Source organism: Euleptes europaea, chromosome 2 (assembly GCF_029931775.1).
Source record: "Euleptes europaea isolate rEulEur1 chromosome 2, rEulEur1.hap1, whole genome shotgun sequence".
Lineage (NCBI taxonomy): Eukaryota > Metazoa > Chordata > Lepidosauria > Squamata > Sphaerodactylidae > Euleptes > Euleptes europaea.
Genome location: NC_079313.1, coordinates 4,488,635 through 4,505,537, shown reverse-complemented (window position 1 = coordinate 4,505,537; position 16,903 = coordinate 4,488,635). Strand labels below are relative to the sequence as shown.

Genomic DNA, 16,903 nt, shown 5'->3' with positions numbered 1-16,903 from the left:
CTTCATTGTCTGGGTTGGTCCTTGAATTACCTGTACTTTAATTTTATCGGACTGCGTTTGTTCTAGCAATGAGGAAAACCAGGCCTCAAAAATACCAGCTTTTCCTGCCAAGTTGAAAAGAAAGGGAATTGAAGGGAGAAGCATTCTGCAATGGAAGATGAGCTGCAGGTAAAACAGGTAGCTGGAAGAAGGCAGAATGTGGAGGACGAGAATTATTTGGTGCCGGGTAGTTGGCTTATCTAAGCTGCTATTTTAATACCCTCTTCTTCGGTCTGCAGCGTTGGTTAAACTCTGCATTTGCTCAGTGTACCAGAATCCATCTATCACAAAGCAAGAGGCCAAAAGTGTCTCAGCTTGTGGCAATCTATAGAGCCGTGTATAAATAGCAGCACTATTTACATACAGCTGCTTTGCTTGACCTTAGAAAACCCTCCTTTTTTTGTCAGAATACTTGTCAAGGTGGCCAAGAATAATTTAGAATGGAGCAGGGAGACTGAAATGAGCACTGAGGACTGAGAAAACCGTGCAGTCAAACTGCCGTGTGATGTGTCCGAAACATAGCTGATCTGTAAAACACAGGTGGGTTAATATACCACTAATGCTACTTTTCCTTTCCTTTATCCCTTAGAAGCTCCTTGATCCATTGATCTTGAGCAGTGTAATTTTAAATCTAATGTTTGAGGGATAGAAGGACTGAAATAAATCTTGCCACTGGCAATGTAGCCTTGGGATCCCTGTCACTTAATAAAAAAAGGCATTGTGTCAGACACAGAGGCATTAGATTTATATGTTAAAAGGGGAGAGAGATAATGTGATTGAAGTTCCTCATAAAAGTGGCATTCCAAAAGGGCATGAAGAAGAGTTGGTTTTTATATGCCAACTGTCTCTACCACTTAAGGGAAACACAAACCAGCTTACAATCACCTTCCCTTCCCCTCCCCACAACAGACACCCTGTGAGATAGGTGGGGCTGAGAGAGAATGACGTGCCCAAGGTCACCCAGCTGGCTTCATGTGTAGGAGTGGGGAAACAAATCCAGTTCACCAGATTAGCCTCCGTCGCTCATGTGGAGGAGTGAGGAATAATACCCGGTTCTCCAGATCAGAGTCCACCGCTCCAAACCACCACTCTTAACCACACTGGCTAATGAATCAATAGAGCCAGAAGAGCAAGGACAGGTCCTGTCTGCATATGGTATATTCAGAATTCTGCCTTGCATAACCATAGAGGGGTTAGCATTCAGTCTAGCTAAACAGAAGGCTCAAGAAAGACGAGGAGTTGTCAAATAATAATAAGTGGGCAAACCACATGGTGGTGGCATTCCAAAAGATGCTACTTTTCAGCAGGTGTGCACAACGTCAGCAGCCTGTGTTTTCTGGGTTGGATCCAACCAGCTTTTCTGCTGGCGAGAAAAAGACTATGTTGGGGATCATGGGGCCTTCATGTACAAAAAAGCCATGTCAAATAGGGCTGCAGAACTGGGCAAGATTGAGTGAGAAAGCTGGCTGGATCCAACCCTCTGTGTTCAATGTGAGTACTTCTTTGAATTCTCAGCTTTCATTATAAAAATTATAGCTCTCCTTACAGAGAGATGCTTGATTTAGGCATTGTTCTGTTTCTGTATATTGTAGGCACTTTCCTAGTTTTACAGATGTACATCTTTGCAGCCTTGAACTTCTTAAATAAAAAGACGGGGCATAAATACAGCGCAGTAGAGAAAATACCAGGTGAAGTATAGAAGGCAGTAAAATTATAAAAGACAAGTGTAAGACTGGGTTTTTCATCTCTTGGGGTTTCCAGCTTGTTATAGGTAGCATTGGAATATGTATCACTTGCCCCACTTTTCCACTGTACATTGTGTTTGTTTTTTATTTTACATTATTTACATCCCTCCTTTATCCCCAGTGGGGGCTCACGTTATTCTCCTCTTCTCCATTTTATCGTCACATGAACCGCGTCAGGTAGGTTAAGCTGAGAATGTGTAACTGGCCAAGGTTAACCAGCAACTTTCTACGGCTGTGTGGGGATGTGAACTTGGGTCTCCTCTCTAGCCACTACAACACACTGTCTTTTATGGGGCTCCCAAACTCCAATATAATGCTTTTTGTTAAGGCAGAAGTTATTTTTGTGTCCCTTTCCTGGCGCTCAAGGTCTTCCTGATGCTTTGGTGGCTGTTTCTAGCTGTCCCAGCTTGAAGGGGGAACTGCCCCCCAGTAACAGGCTACCAAGTAGTGATCTGTCCGACGAAGGATGTATAAAGCACTCCGCACTAAAAGAATTAGTGATGCCAACATCTTCAGATAATTCAGATATCATGAGACCACTCATCAGCACCCCCCTGTTCTCAATATATGCTAATTGCTTCTATCTGAGAAATATGGGTGAGTTACAAACCTCTGACTTGGCTTTTTGGTACCAAACAAGCTGACCTCTCTTGAATCACCATGTAGGGCCTGTTCGGTGATGATGGGAGCAAGGTCTTTAATGTAAGGCGTTGCTGAGTTGTCCCTGATCAACCCTCTGCTGCAGGCACGCTCTGTACACCATGAGTCCTCTCTGCATGTTTAAAAAGCTGAAATGCGTTTTGAATTCTTTTTCCTAAAAAAAGTCTTCTAAAGTGTTCACAGAGGGAAGGAGCTTTCTGTAGCATGTCAGCGTTGCCAGTCCTCAAATCAAAGAACTGGGAGGAACTCGGAGGCTGCTCTGGAGGAAGATTTTGCCTCTCCCTCCTTCCCTCTTCTAACCAATGACCTGTGAAGTTTGCGTGCTCATGTGTGTGAGAAAGGCAGGGCGATTATGGCAAAGCTGTCTAGAGCTTCACCAGTGTGCTGGAATTATATTTAGACTGGGTTGAATTTTTTTTGTTCCAGAAGATAGTTTTGCAGCCCTGGCTGTAAAATTGTGGAGAGAAAACCTGGAGCAGGTTCATACGCAGCATGCCTCATGTGTACACTGAAGCTTTCTCTCTTTCTGGTGTTGCCTAGAATGACCTCTGTTAGGCCAAGGCACATCACTTCTGCCATGTTGGTGGTGCTCAGTTTAGTGATAGTCCTGATGCAGTCATTAGCTGTTAAAAGGTAACGGTAGTCCCCTGTGCAAGCACCGGGTCATTACTGACCCATAGGGTGACCTCACATCCTATGTTTACGGGGTGGTCTGCCATTGCCTTCCCCAGTCGTCTTCCCTTTACCTTCAGCAAGCTGGGTCCTCATTTTACCAACCTCGGAAGGGTGGAAGGCTAAGTCAACCTTGAGCCGGCTCCTGAAACCGACTTCCGTCGGGATTGAACTCAGATCGTTAGCAAAACTTGGACTGCAGTACTGCATCTTACCACTCTGTTCCACGGGGCTCTCTATTAGCTGTTACTGCAAGTAGAATTTCCCCATCAGCCTTGGTCTTTGCTCAGCTCATTTAAACCTAGCTACCTTTGATACCTGGCTGTCTAATGGCATCCACTGTTAGGGCATTGCTTACTTGCTGGGTAGATCCAGTAGCTTCTCCATCAAGCTGGTGAGATAAAAGCATTCATCACCAGGGAGGGTGGTGGTAGTGGGAAGGTGCTGTCAAGTCGCATCCAACTTATGGCGACTTGTGGGGTTTCCAAGGCAAGAGATTAACAGAAGTTTTCATTGTCTGCTTCTGCATAGCACTCCTGGACTTCCTTGGTGGTCTCACATCTGAGGACTAACCAGAGCCTTGGCCGTCAGGGAACCAAGGAGGGTAGGTCCCTTATATGTGGTGTCAAAAAAGAAAAAGAAAGAAACAGATCAATACTTCCTGGCCTTGGGAGGTACTCTTTAATTCCTTCTGTGTTTCCTTTGGGCTGTGGCAGTGGGGACTGAAGTTATTGGCCTCTGATGAATGAATTGCAAGTAGGCACAGTAAACTTCCATGGCCTGGATGGCCCAGGCTAACCAGATCTTGGAAGCTAAGCAGGATTGGCCCTAGTTAACATTTGGTTGGCAGACCACCAAGGAAGACCAGGGCCATTTTGCAGAGGCAGTGGCAAATCACCTCTGAACGTTTCTTGCCTTGAAAACCCTACAGGGCTGCTATATGTCACCTGTGACTTGACGGCACTTACTACCACCACATAGTAAACTTGGGATGCCCCAGCTATCCCTGAAGCAGCCACATTATGACCTAGGCTGTTGCTGTGCTGCGCATGGGGTGTGGGAGTGTGTCCAGTTCTGTCCCTCTGAGATCTTGGTTATGTTATGCTGTCTTCGTGGGCTGAGAATTTGAGAGGTGAATTCCTGGCCCATCCTGGAGACCTTGGGACCCCACCCCACCTTGCGCTGCATTGTGTTTTTAGAATCCGCTCATCAACTCAAGTCAGAGCTGAACTACTTTGCAATGCAAGATTCTAACTCTTGTGACTGTGCGCGTGTCTTCATGATGACTAAAGGGCTGGGGGAGTGGCAAAAAATGCTTTTTTTTGTAAGATAGCTAAGCTAGACATGGCTGTGTGGCCATCTAAGCTATGTGTGTATACCGTTGGTTTACCAGGGAGCCAGTGTGGTGCAGTGGTTAAGAGCCATGGTTTGGAGCAGTGGACTCTGATCTGCAGAACCGGGTTTGATTCCCCACTCCTCCACGTGAGCGGTGGAGGCTAATCTGGAGAACCGGGTTGGTTTCCCCACTCCTCCCCGTGAAGCATGCTGGATGACCTTGGGCCAGTCACAACTCTCTCCGAGCTCTCAGCCCCACCTACCTCACAGGGTGTCTGTTGTGGGGAAGGGAGGGTGATTGCAAGAGGGTTTGATTCTTCCTTAAGTGGTAGAGAAAGTCAGCATATAAAAACAACTCTTCTTCATTCCGTCATTCAATTGTGTTGCTTTGCCCATATACCTCTGGGGCCCCCACAAGCTTATTTCCTTTCCACTATTCATAGAACAGTGTGTCAAACTCAACTGTTTTCATTTTTTTAAAAATGTAGCCCACAGTTTGAACAGGTTTATTATAAAATATGTGCATTTCATTATTAAATCTTAATTATGGAATACATGGATGTTTTTTTGTAAGGTAGCTAAGCTAGATATGGCCATGTGGCCCTCTATGTGTGTCTATACCAGTGGTTTACCAGAGGGCCCAAAATACTCTATGCTTCTTAAACGGAGCAGTTTTTTAATGTATTGAAGCTCGTCTAGAGAAACAAATGCACAGTGTGATCCCTCCCTTTACTACTAAGGGTTCTTTTAAGCATCTCCGAAAGTACACCTGGCTCACTCTCTTCTGGGGTTAATCGTGTCATTGTGTTCAGGGATTGTATAATAGCTTGTTTGCCAGCTGGGAAGTGTGTTGTGCGCTTGTGTTTGTGACAGCACATAAATTTCAGTAGGCTGCTGCAGTGTGTCCCGTTTTGCTGGGTGATTTAGAACTGAACATTCTAAGCCCGGGTGGTCTTTTAATCTTGTTTGAAAAGTATGAAAGGTATTAGAATTGCTTCAGTTGCAGTTTGCTAATTTCACTGAACTCCTGGTCATATGAGCACACTGGCGTGGAGCTTCTTAAAGCCTGCTTGCTTTGTCTGGAATAGCCTCTTCACCTTGCAAGTGTTCATGTGAACACGGGGGGAAAGCCAAGTTGGTTATAAGTAGAAATGGGAAGGTGTTGAGTGAGGGTTAACAATAGGAATTGGATTTTTAAACAGGCATAGCCGGTTCATCTGATGTTCATCCTGTTTCTTCTTAGAAAACCTGCTTATTACATCACGCTGCCATGCAGTAGTTCCCAAGAGTCAGTTAATTATTTTAACTTTTTTATTAGATAGCTATGGGTAGGATTTTGTAACAGCATCCCCAGCTCAGTGGTTTCTTCCAGTCACACACAAAAATCTGTTTCCCTTCTTAGTAAAGGAGGTGTGTGATGATCTTGGGATATCATTCAGCAGAGCAAAGAGATTACAGTTCTCAGAGCAGGCACAGCTTTCAACTGTCATTCTCTTGGCTGCTGTGAGAAATCTTCTCTGGCTTTCCCCCAGCTATTTTAATTTTTTCCCCCGGTTCACAAATCCTTTTAATCTGACCATTTTATCTCTGAGGACACTTCTGTGCACCTGAATCATTTTCTCAGATTTCCCCTCTAGTCCATCCCCAGCTGACCTGAGACTGCACAATACTTAGATGACGTGGGCCGTGTGTGTTATTTGCCGTAGTTACTAGGTTTTAATGGCTTCCTCTGATAGTAGATTTGGCCCCACAGATCAATCTCTGTATTGTGTTGCAGACTTGAGATTATGGGCTTTTTGTCTTTTTTTTTCCAGGCCTGGGTATTCAAAGCAGAAATCAAATGTTACATACTCAAGGTGCTGACAGCCTGGTATCAGTAAGCCGCTTTGAGACTCCTTAAAGGTAGAAAATAGTGGTGTATAAAAACCTTCAGATAAATAAGAAAACATCTACTTTTTAAAGGCAGCAGCAAGAAATCAGATCACCATATGCCACTGAACATTTATACTCAGAGAGCCAGCTTGGTGTAGTGGTTAAGAGAGGCGGACTCTAACCTGGAGAACCAGGTTCGATTCCCCGTTACTCCACATGAAGTCCGCTGGGTGACCTTGGGCCAGTCACAGTTCTCTCCAAACACTCTCAGCCTCACCTACCTCACAAGGTGTCTGTTTCGGGGAGGAGAAAGGAAGGAGATTGCAAGTCACTTTGAGACTCCTTAAAGGTAGAAAAAACCAGGGTATAAAAACAGCTTTACTTCTTAATGTAACTAACTTGCTCTGTGCACAAGTTGAACAGTAACAGAACTTGAAGAGCATTGTTCTGTATACAGATCCTACAAAGCTGTATACAGCAAACTGTATACAGATCCTACAAAGCTGACATGCAAAGGAGTCTTTGCACCTTACTCCATTCACTGGGGATAAGCAGAGCCACTTACTCCACTATGCTGGGATGGATGAGGGCTAACACATGGAAAATTAATCCCAACAGAACGGAGCCCAGCATCAGAAGATTTACACGCATTGCACCTCTCACCAACAAACAGGAATGCCAAAAGATTGGAAAGAAACCATGCACTTATGTGAACGTGCCTTCTCAGAAGCAGTAACACAGTTAGACACAGACATCTCCTCCCCACACCCAGAAAGATGAGACATGTGTCATGTAAAGTACTAAGCAATACAAGAGGAAACAGAGGGGGTTACTGCACTTTGTATTCCCAGCAATGTATTAAGAGTTTGAAAATGTTATAAAAAACATCACTTTAAAAGGGTTTTTGGATAGCACGGCTTATAAATGGTTGGAAGACGTCTTCACAGCTAAAGGGGCCAAACAAAGTGCAAACAGTATTTTTTATAACGTTTTCAAACTCTTGAAACATCGCTGGGAATACAAGTGCGGTAACCCCCAAAAAGTCTGCTGCCAGATGCAAGGCTGGAAAAATCCCTGGCACCCAGGATGCTTAGACAAATGTGTTACTGCGCTGATGCCTTAAAACTGTCATGCCTTCCCCCTCTGAAAATGGACCAAGGGTCTTCGATGGACCAAGGGCCTGATTCAGTATAACGCAGCTTCATGTGTTCACTACCACGTCAAACACACACGCAAAGGTAAAAGTTAACATTAAGCACCTGTCAGATCGCAAGGCATCTATCTAGCTTGTTTTCTACACCGTAACATTTTGTCGTTCCCTTGTTTCCAAGGGGAGGAAGTGGGAAGGCAACAACTACTGCATTGTTCGATTCCTTGAGCCAAGCCAGGCGATTTGCAACCCAATCGTAAAAGTCCTGTTTAAACCTTTCCCCCCACACCAGCAGAGCCAGCTAAAGCTAGGGAGACACCCCAAGCCCCTTCCTCAGACAACGGCAACGGCACAGAAGGGGATGATGGGCTCATCACACCTGTTGCCTCCTCCCTTGGCGCTCCCCCTACACACCAGCTGGGCGTGTCAGGTGGCTGTCTGGGCAGTAAACTGGTCCTCCCCAGGCACCTGTTCACGGTTTCCACAGCCTCTCCGGGGGTCCGCAGGAAGTGGGAGATAGAGCTGATTGTCATCTGCATATTGGTGGCAACCTCAGTCCAGATTTCTGGACAACTTCATGTAGATGTTAAAAGGCATGCGGGACAGGATGGTACCTTGCAGGACACCTTCGGACAGAGGCCGAGGGGCGGAGCAGCAGCCCACTAGCACTACAATTTTAAACCTACCTTCGAGGTAGGACTGCAACGACTGCAGAACATTACCTCCCAGTCCCTGACCTGAAAGGTGGTCCAGAAGGATACCTAACAAGAGGTCTGGGGAAATTAACCAGGTTCCAGTCCTCCTGTCCATCTCCCAGTCAAAGTCATCCACCAGGGCGACCAAGGCAGTTTCAGTCCCATATAATATACAGGTATCAAGTGCATCAATTTCTTTTTTTCTTTTTTGGCAATAACACACTTTCAGAGTACTCTCCAATTCCCTTTAATTTCTAATTATCTGTGCAAGGTAGCTTAGATTGCGCTGAAGAGGGGAAAGTGAAAGAAAAACACAAGTACAATATGTCAGTCTAAATCACCTGCTTCATTTCATAGAGCTGAACACCTGCTCTCTATCTCTTCCCCCCCCTCCCCCCTTCCAATTTTGAGAATAAAATAGATGAATGGATGCGAGTTCCCCTGGAGGGTAAAGTCTCAGTTAATTGGAAGGTGGGGAGGATTGTAATGTTCTTCAAATCTATAATTATGTCCTATCCTAAGTTCAGGGCAGGATATCCAGGTGATAGACCTTCAATTATTGCGCCTTGTTTCGTGTACTCTTGAAAGAGAGCCTTTGTTTCTGCTGCTTGTGATTTCCCAGCAGGCTCTCCTCCACCATATGGTGTGCAAGCAAAGTGTGTACCCACCTGCGCTGCTGATCCATGCGTGCTGTTGTCTGATATTGCTTGACTTATTAAAAACAGGCACACAAGGTAACTTGAAGTGAAGTGGAAAGATATTTCATATTTCTTGTAGCCTGGAATGACAGAGGAAGCAGTGGTAAAATCTAAGAGTTGTTCTTCCCGGTTTCATGCAAACGGGGCTTTTCTCCCTCATAATACAAGAACGCGGGGTCATCTGCTGGAGCTGGAGGGTGAGAGAGTCAAAACAGAGAAAAGGAAGTATTTCTTCACACAGCGCATAGTTCAGTTGTGGAACTCCCTGCCCCAGGATGTGGTGATGGCTGCCAACTTGGAAGGCTTGAAGAGAGGAATGGACATGTTCATGGAGGAGAGGGCTATCCATGGCTACTAGTCCAAATGGATACTAGTCACGATGCATCCCTATTCTCCAGGATCAGAGGAGCATGCCTATTATGTGCATTGGAACACAGGCAGGATAATGCTGCTGCAGTTGTCTTGTTTGTGGGCTTCCTAGAGGCCCCTGGTTGGCCACTGTGTGAACAGACTGCTGGACTTGATGGGCCTGGGTCTGATCCAGCAGGGCCTTTCATATGTTCTTATGTTCTCAGTTGCCTTGGCAAATGTGTTACTGGGTCTTCCCCCCCCCCCCGTGTCAACTGGGAATAGCAGTGGCTCTTAATGTTGTTAGATGAATGAGATAAGAACGGTAAAGAATTAATGTTTTAAAAGGTAAGTTCTTACTATTGATTTTGTGCCTTGTGAAGAAGTTGGCTAATTCTGGGAAGCTTCTGTTTCATTTTCTGAAGAAAAGATTCTTTCTCTCCTATACGAATGGTGCTTGTAGTATAGAAAGTTTATATTTATGTACTTTATTTCAGTGTTTGCTGTTTCACCAAGCTTGAAAATTGCTCCATAATTTAAGGCAAACTGGAGAAGAAATACGTTGTTTATATGGGTTTGGAGTCTTTACAGTATACACAAACATGATTTATCCCTTTGAAAATATCTAGTTACAGCACATAAGCTAGAAGAGCATGCACAATGAGCTATATCTGTGGTGTACAAAGTGGGTTATATTTTCAGAGCAGCCGGTTTTAACTAATGTATTCTTTGAATTACAGAAAGTTGTTTGTGGGTGGCCTAGATTGGAGCACGACACAAGGTAAATGACCTTCATCCACCATAAACTTAAAATTAAAAAACTTGCCCCCCCCACACACATGAAGTTTAAGGTTCGTCCTCCTACTTACAAGCAACACATTGTATTTGCATATTGTCTTTCCTTTCTTCCTGCCTCCTCACTGTGTGCTCTGTCCTCCATCGTAGTGTTACTTAAGCATAAAGCCCCGTCCCAAATCACCTGGGGTTTTTCCCGGGGGGTGCAATACAGCCAGAAAAACATAGCTTCTGCTTCCCACCTACTAGGAGTTCCCCAAGATATCTGTCTCTGAGGTAATGCCAGCTCCCCCCCCCCCCCACAGCAGTACTGCAGGGCATGGTGGTGATTGATGTATTTTATAACGAGACTCAATACATACCTTCTTCAACGACCCTCCCTGAGTGTATGCAGTAGTTCTTGAGTATATCAACGCTCCTGCCTTTATTAGAAAGCCATCGTTCTGTGGACCTACCTATTTATTTTAAACAGAATTTCCATACTTAAATGGCTGGAAATGCCTTTTAAGGTAATTGAACGTTTACACGTTGCTTTGATTTTCCAAAAGTGAGACATTCCTGTTTTCAGCTTCGAAGATGTTATCCATAAGCTGTCCTTGAATACTGCACATTATTGGGGGAAGCTCATAGCTCCATTCACTGCCACCTTTGCCCGCATCCCGTTTCTTGAGAGGCACATAGTTCACAACAAAGCATGTGTATGTTTGTTTCCTTCTTTTTTTCCCCCCCTTTAACAGAAACGCTCCGTAGCTACTTTTCCCAATATGGGGAAGTTGTCGACTGTGTAATAATGAAGGATAAGACAACCAATCAGTCGCGGGGATTTGGATTTGTCAAGTTCAAAGATCCCAACTGTGTGGGGACAGTCCTGGCCAGCAGGCCCCATACATTAGATGGACGAAACGTAAGTCTGCCAGATGCTGGGGAGGGGGGAAACGTGAATTGTGGGTGGGCTTGGCTGGCTCAGCAGCTAAAACGCTTTAGTCAGTGACCAGTCTTTCCAGGTGTGATGGTACTTGATGCTCAAACTTCAGCGTCAGCTTTTTAGGGCAACGTTCAGCACTCATCCTATTCTGGTTCCCCGGTTTCTTACATATCAGGATGTGGTGATGGCTGCCAACTTGGAAAGCTTGAAGAGGGGAGTGGACATGTTCGTGGAGGAGAGGGTTAGTCATGGCTACTAGTCAAAATGGATATTAGTCATGATGCATACCTATCCTCTCCAGGATCAGAGGAGCATGCCTATTATATCAGGTGCTGTGGAACACAGGCAAGATGCTGCTGCAGTCGTCTTGCTTGTGGGCTTCCTAGAGGCACCTGGTTGGCCACTGTGAACAGACTGCTGGACTTGATGGGACTCAGTCTGATCCAGCAGGGCCTCTTTTACTTTCTTATGTTTATCTCATCATAATGGGAAATGAGGCTAGGGTCCCCCCAGTAAGTTTGAGAGAAGACCCTTTCAATTTTTTATAATTGTCACCATCACCGAAGATATCTGTTCATTTGAGCGTGCCAAGGTAAGTGTAACGATAGCCATTTGTTCTGCCTTTTTGTTAGAGAGGCCTGCTTTGCAACAGATGGCTGCTACAAGATAAAGACAGAGGAGGGCAGAGCCTCATCTGCTGCGTTGAACTCCGCAAAGAAAGGGCTGGGTTAACCGTTCAGCAGATAAAAGTGCCATTCTGTTACAAAGCGAGGCCACCTTGCAAAACAGGCCATAAGGATTATTTATCCTTTTGCCGATATGCACCATTAAAGGCATGTCAGCTTTCTGAAACAGAGAGCACTTGCTCTCTTCCAAATATACAGAAAGCTCCCCTGCCTGGTTGCCTGTTGGCCTTTCTCTCCACAGGTGAGTAGCCATTGACAGCCTTGCAGTGAGGTAACACATAGCTTGGCCGTGGGTTGATCTGGCCTTTGATGTGTTCCGATTAGGTTTCTTTTGCTGCTGGTAAACTCTGGTTTTCTCCGAGACACAGTGACTCCACGCCAAGTTGTAGCCACGGTTGCCCCTGTGGGAGAAAAGCTCTCTCTCCACTGGTTTAGCCGGTCTACCACGTGGGTTTCTTTGAAAAATGATTTCAGCCGTCCTGGAAAAAGGAGGGGGGCAACTACTGGTACCCAGCAGCCAGCTCGTTGAGTGCTGGTGTGGGGCAAAATAGCTTATTACATTTACAGCTGTATCTTGGAAGACCACCAGTGGTTCTCCCCCCCCCCCCGGCAGTCTGCTTCATCCTGTGGTCTTGTTTAACAGATCGATCCAAAGCCCTGTACCCCTCGAGGAATGCAACCAGAGAGGACACGACCAAAGGAGGGATGGGTAAGAGAACCACCTGACTGCTGTAGACCTTGTTTGTTTGTTTTTGCGATTTGTGGCCCGCCCTCCCCGGCCAATGCCAGGCTCAGAGTGGGTAACAAATTTCAATGAAATCTTAAAACAATAAAAATAACAGTAAATCCTAAATTTAAAACAATCAAACCTCAATTTAAAAGCAATCCCCAAGAATCCCAAGGTGGTGCATCATTCCAATCATTCTGACGGAGATAGACAGCAGGCTACCCCCCTCAGTTGTTATAATATATAGTCTGGAGTGGGGGGTAGGGAGGCCAGCAGATCTAATACCCACAGCTTCCCTCAACTATAGGCCTGGCAGAATAGCTCCGTCTTACAGGCCCTGTGGAACTCTTTTAAGGTCCCGCAGGACCCTGATGTCACCGGGCAGAGCATCCCACCAGAGAGGACAGCTGTGCATCCTTAGGGCCAGGGACAACCAGTAAGTTATTATCAGATGATCGTAAAGATCTTTGGGGGTGGGTGTATACCAGGAGAGGCGGTCCCGAAGATACGAAGGTCTCAAGCTGTTTTGAGCAACTGTTCCCCTCCATCCCATGACAGAAGCGCTGAGGCATTCACCCCTTGTTTTGTCTTGTCCAGACTTTGAAGAGCTTTGTTCGCAAGCTCAAAGCAGGAGGTGAGATCCATGTGCACCAGCAGAAACAAACTGAGCTCTCAGGACAGGGTAGTTGCTCTAGCCCCCTGATGACATTGGTTGCTCTTTTCTGCACCTTCTCCAGCTCTGCAATATCCCTTTTATTAGGTGTGGTGACCAGAACCGTACACCATTGCCATGATGGAGAAGGCACTGCATGATGCCCTAGAAAATGCCACTTTGTGAAGGGGTTGTGTGTGTGTGTGTGTGTGTGTGTAAAGTGCCGTCAAGTTGCAGCCGACCTATGGCGACCCCTTTTTGGGGTTTTCATGGCAAGAGACTAACAGAGGTGGTTTGCCAGTGCCTTCCTCTGCACAGCAACCCTGGTTTCCTTGGTGGTCTCCCATCCAAATACTAACCAGGGCCGACCCTGCTTAGCTTCTAAGATCTGACGAGATCAGGCTAGCCTGGGCCATCCAGGTCAGGGCGAAGGGGTTTTATGCAGTTACTTTAATTGCCCCCCCCTTTGTGGATACATAACTTTTTTCAGATGTGACTGATAAATATCTTGATTTAGTGATTGCATCTGGCTAAAATGTGGCATCTGCTGCTGAACCGTGAGTCAGTGTCGTGGGGCCCGAAAAAAACTTCATCCGTTCTCCTGTCCCCTCTTTACCAGCCTCACGTCTCCCCCCCCCCCCCGATTCTCCAACCCTCATCTCATGGCAGCAGCCGACTTGGTGCTGATGCAAGTCTTTCCCTCCGGATCTCTTCCTCTGCATTCTGCTCCAAGCCTCGGCTGGCTGGAAGGGACGGGCAGACTGAATAGGGAAGGCCTCTCGAGCCAGAGCTGACCCTACAGATTGCAAGACAATGGAAAGCATCGTTTGTGCTTTTACTTGTTACCGTTAACTGTGGACAGCCGGGCTTGCAGCCAGAGATGCAGCCTGAGCACAGAGTCGCTTGTGGCTGCTTGCCTTCACGCAGTGTGCTTCCCCCTGTGAAGAAACAAATGAAGCTGCCTTATACTGAATCAGACCCTTGGTCCATCAAAGTCAGTATTGTCTACTCAGACTGGCAGCGGCTCTCCAGGGTCTCGGGCAGAGATCTTTCCCATCACCTACTTGCCTAATTCCCTTTAACTGGAGATGCCGGAGATTGATCCTGGGACCTTCTGCATGCCAAGCAGATGCTCTACCACTGAGCCATGGCCCCTCCCCTAAGGGGAGGCCTAAGAAAATGTCACAACTCAATTCTAGGGTTAATAAAACTTTTTTGTTTGTTTTGTCCTGGCAGAAAGGATCCAGGAGCGACAATAAATCGAATAAAATTTTTGTCGGTGGGATCCCTCACAACTGTGGTGAGACGGAGCTCAGGGAATACTTCAAAAAGTTTGGAGTGGTGAGTTAACCGTGGTGGTGGGTGGCCGTTTCTTGAAAGCAGCCCCGTCTGCTCCCTTTTTTGGTACCTTACGGTCCTCAAAGTGACGTCTTGCGCCTGGTAAATGATCACCCCTCTTTTAGAGCTGGGTTTCTTGCCGTTTGACAGGAAAGGGCTTCGGCTCTATTGTGTGCCATTTTTGGAATGACAAATCTGTTGTATCCCCAAGAAATGCTGTTGTGCAAGCCCAGAGCTGTTGATTTGCCCTTAAAAAAAGGTCTTGAAGTTCGAAGTTTTAGAAAGTTGTTCAATATTTACTGCCGTCTGTGCATCCATTTGCCTCAAATGAAATTAGTGAAAGATCTCCTTGAAATATTGCCTTGCAGGAGATCAGTGAAATATCTCCCAGGACAAGCCATTCTTTGGGCAAGATCTATCTGCAGTTTCATTTGATGAACTGTTCTGGCTGCTTTCACATTCTGTTAATATTTTATTCAGCTGGAGACTCAGGTGTGGGGGAGGGGAGGGTTTCAGCAGCCTCCTATAATCTTATATCTAATACTCAAGTGCGACCTACTCTGGATACTTAAATCCGTAGATCAGGCACATGCTGACTAAAAACCGATAGTTTGGCAAATTTGGGGGATTGCTCAGGCTTTTGGAAATACCTGAAAAGGTTTAAAAAATGGGGGGGGGGTCAAATCTCCCCCAAACAAAAGCATTGTTTGCGCATGTGGTCCAGCATGGTGTAGTGGTTAAGAGCTGTGGACTCTGATCTGGAGAACCGGGTTCGATTCCCCACTCGTCCACATGAGCGGCGGAGGCTAATCTGGTGAACTGGATTTGTTTCCCCACTCTTACACACGAAGCCAGCTGGGTGACCTTGGGCAAGTCACAGCTCTCTTAGAGCTCTCTCAGCCCCACCTACCTCCCAGGGTGTCTGTTGTGGAAAGGGGAAGGGAAGGTGATTGTAAGCCAGTTTGAGTCTCCCTTAAGTGGTAGAGAAAGTAGGCATATAAACACCAACTCCTCTTCTCCTTCTACTTCCTCGTCTGTCAGATGGTGACAGTGAGGGGAGGGCAAAAAGCCATGGCGAGTCTGACAGCAGAGGCCCAGAACTGTGCAGGTGGTGGCTTGTATCATCAGCAATGGGGGTGGGGGGCAGGAAGCCTCAGTGGGCCGGGTGGTAGAGGCCGGGAGCCACACGGGGCTTGCTGTCTGCGTATGTTGAGGGGAGAAGCTTTGACAGGCTGAGCAGCAGAGGCCGGGAGCTGCACCAGGCTTGATGACTTTATTGAGGGGGAATGAAGGGGAAGGGATTCCCCCCCCCAAGTGGTGTCGGTCCCCAGGTGTGCCTTCTAATCGTGCACTAAGAGCCAGCTCCTTTGTGCATAACAAAAGAGTCGCACTAGCCACAACCATATGGGAGATCTTGGCATATTTGGCAGAAGCCTCAAGCATGCTGGAAAATCGTAGACTCATAGTGTTGGAAGGGGCCAAATAGGCCATCTGGTCCAACCTCCTGCTCAATGCAGGATCAGCCTAGAGCACCCCTGACAAGTACTTGTCCAGCCTCTGCTTAAAGACTGCCAGGGAGGGGAAGCTCAAAATGTGGGATTTCAGATCAAACCTATGAAAGGAGGGGGAATCCCCAATAAAGATCAGAAATAGGGACTGTGCTCTGCTGTTAAGAGTCCCAGCAGCTTGAAAGCACAGCACGGATGAAAGCCCGGACTGTTTGGGGGCCATTCCCTTTGACTGTGGGGCATGGGGAAGTGAGGTGCCCCAGCCTCTCCTTGGCATTTCTCATACTGGAGGAATCTCCAGTGGCAGGTCGGTGAAGGCAGGAGCAGTGTTCGCACACTGAGAGCCAACGTGGTGGTGTGGTTAAGAGCGGTGGTTTGGAGCGGCGGACTCTGATCTGGAGAACCGGGTTCGATTCCCCATTCCACATAAGTGGAGGAGGCTAATCTGGTGGACTTGATTTGTTTCCCCACTCCTACACATGAAGCCAGCTGGGTGACCTTAGGCTAGTCACACTCTCAGTCCCACCTACTTCACAGGATGGCACCTTGGCCATCTTCTGGGCATGGATTATGGGTCACTTGGGGGTGTGGGGGGAAGGTAGTTTGGAATTTCCTGCATTGTGCCGGGGATTGGACTCGATGACCCTGGTGGTCCCTTCCAGCTCTATGATTCTATGTTGTGGGGGGGGGGATTGTAAGTTGGTTTGATTCTCCTTTAAGTGGTAGAGAAAGTCGGCATATAAAAACTCTTATTCTTCCCTGCCCGGTCAGTCTCTCAGCGACTCACTGTTTTCAGGCAAGCTCCTTGTTACTACTTCTGCCCAGAAAAGCCAGTGGAGTGAGACAGGGGGGGTTACCGCACTTTGTATTCCCAGCGATGTATTAAGAGTTTGAAAATGTTATAAAAAACATCGTTTTATAAGGGTTTTTGGATACCACGGCTTATAAATGGTTGGAAGACGTCTTCACAGCTAAAGGGGCCAAACAAAGTGCGAACAGTATTTTTTATAACGTTTTCAAACTCTCAATACATCGCTGGGAATACAAGTGCGGTAACC

General features: G+C 46.6%; 1 protein-coding gene across 3 annotated transcripts in view; it reads left to right on the top strand.

Moving 5' to 3' along the window:
• DAZAP1 (DAZ associated protein 1) overlaps window positions 1-16,903 on the top strand; it is a 157,238-nt gene that overhangs the window by 113,975 nt on the left and 26,360 nt on the right. The window contains exons 2-5 of one of the 3 annotated variants that reach the window (XM_056845584.1): window positions 9,955-9,995; window positions 10,747-10,913; window positions 12,264-12,329; window positions 14,236-14,340. In XM_056845584.1, coding sequence (XP_056701562.1) covers window positions 9,955-9,995; window positions 10,747-10,913; window positions 12,264-12,329; window positions 14,236-14,340 — 379 coding nt within the window. Of the gene's footprint in view, window positions 1-9,954; window positions 9,996-10,744; window positions 10,914-12,263; window positions 12,330-14,232; window positions 14,341-16,903 lie in introns of all 3 variants that reach the window. The other 2 variants (XM_056845583.1, XM_056845585.1) reach the window with 2 other exon arrangements.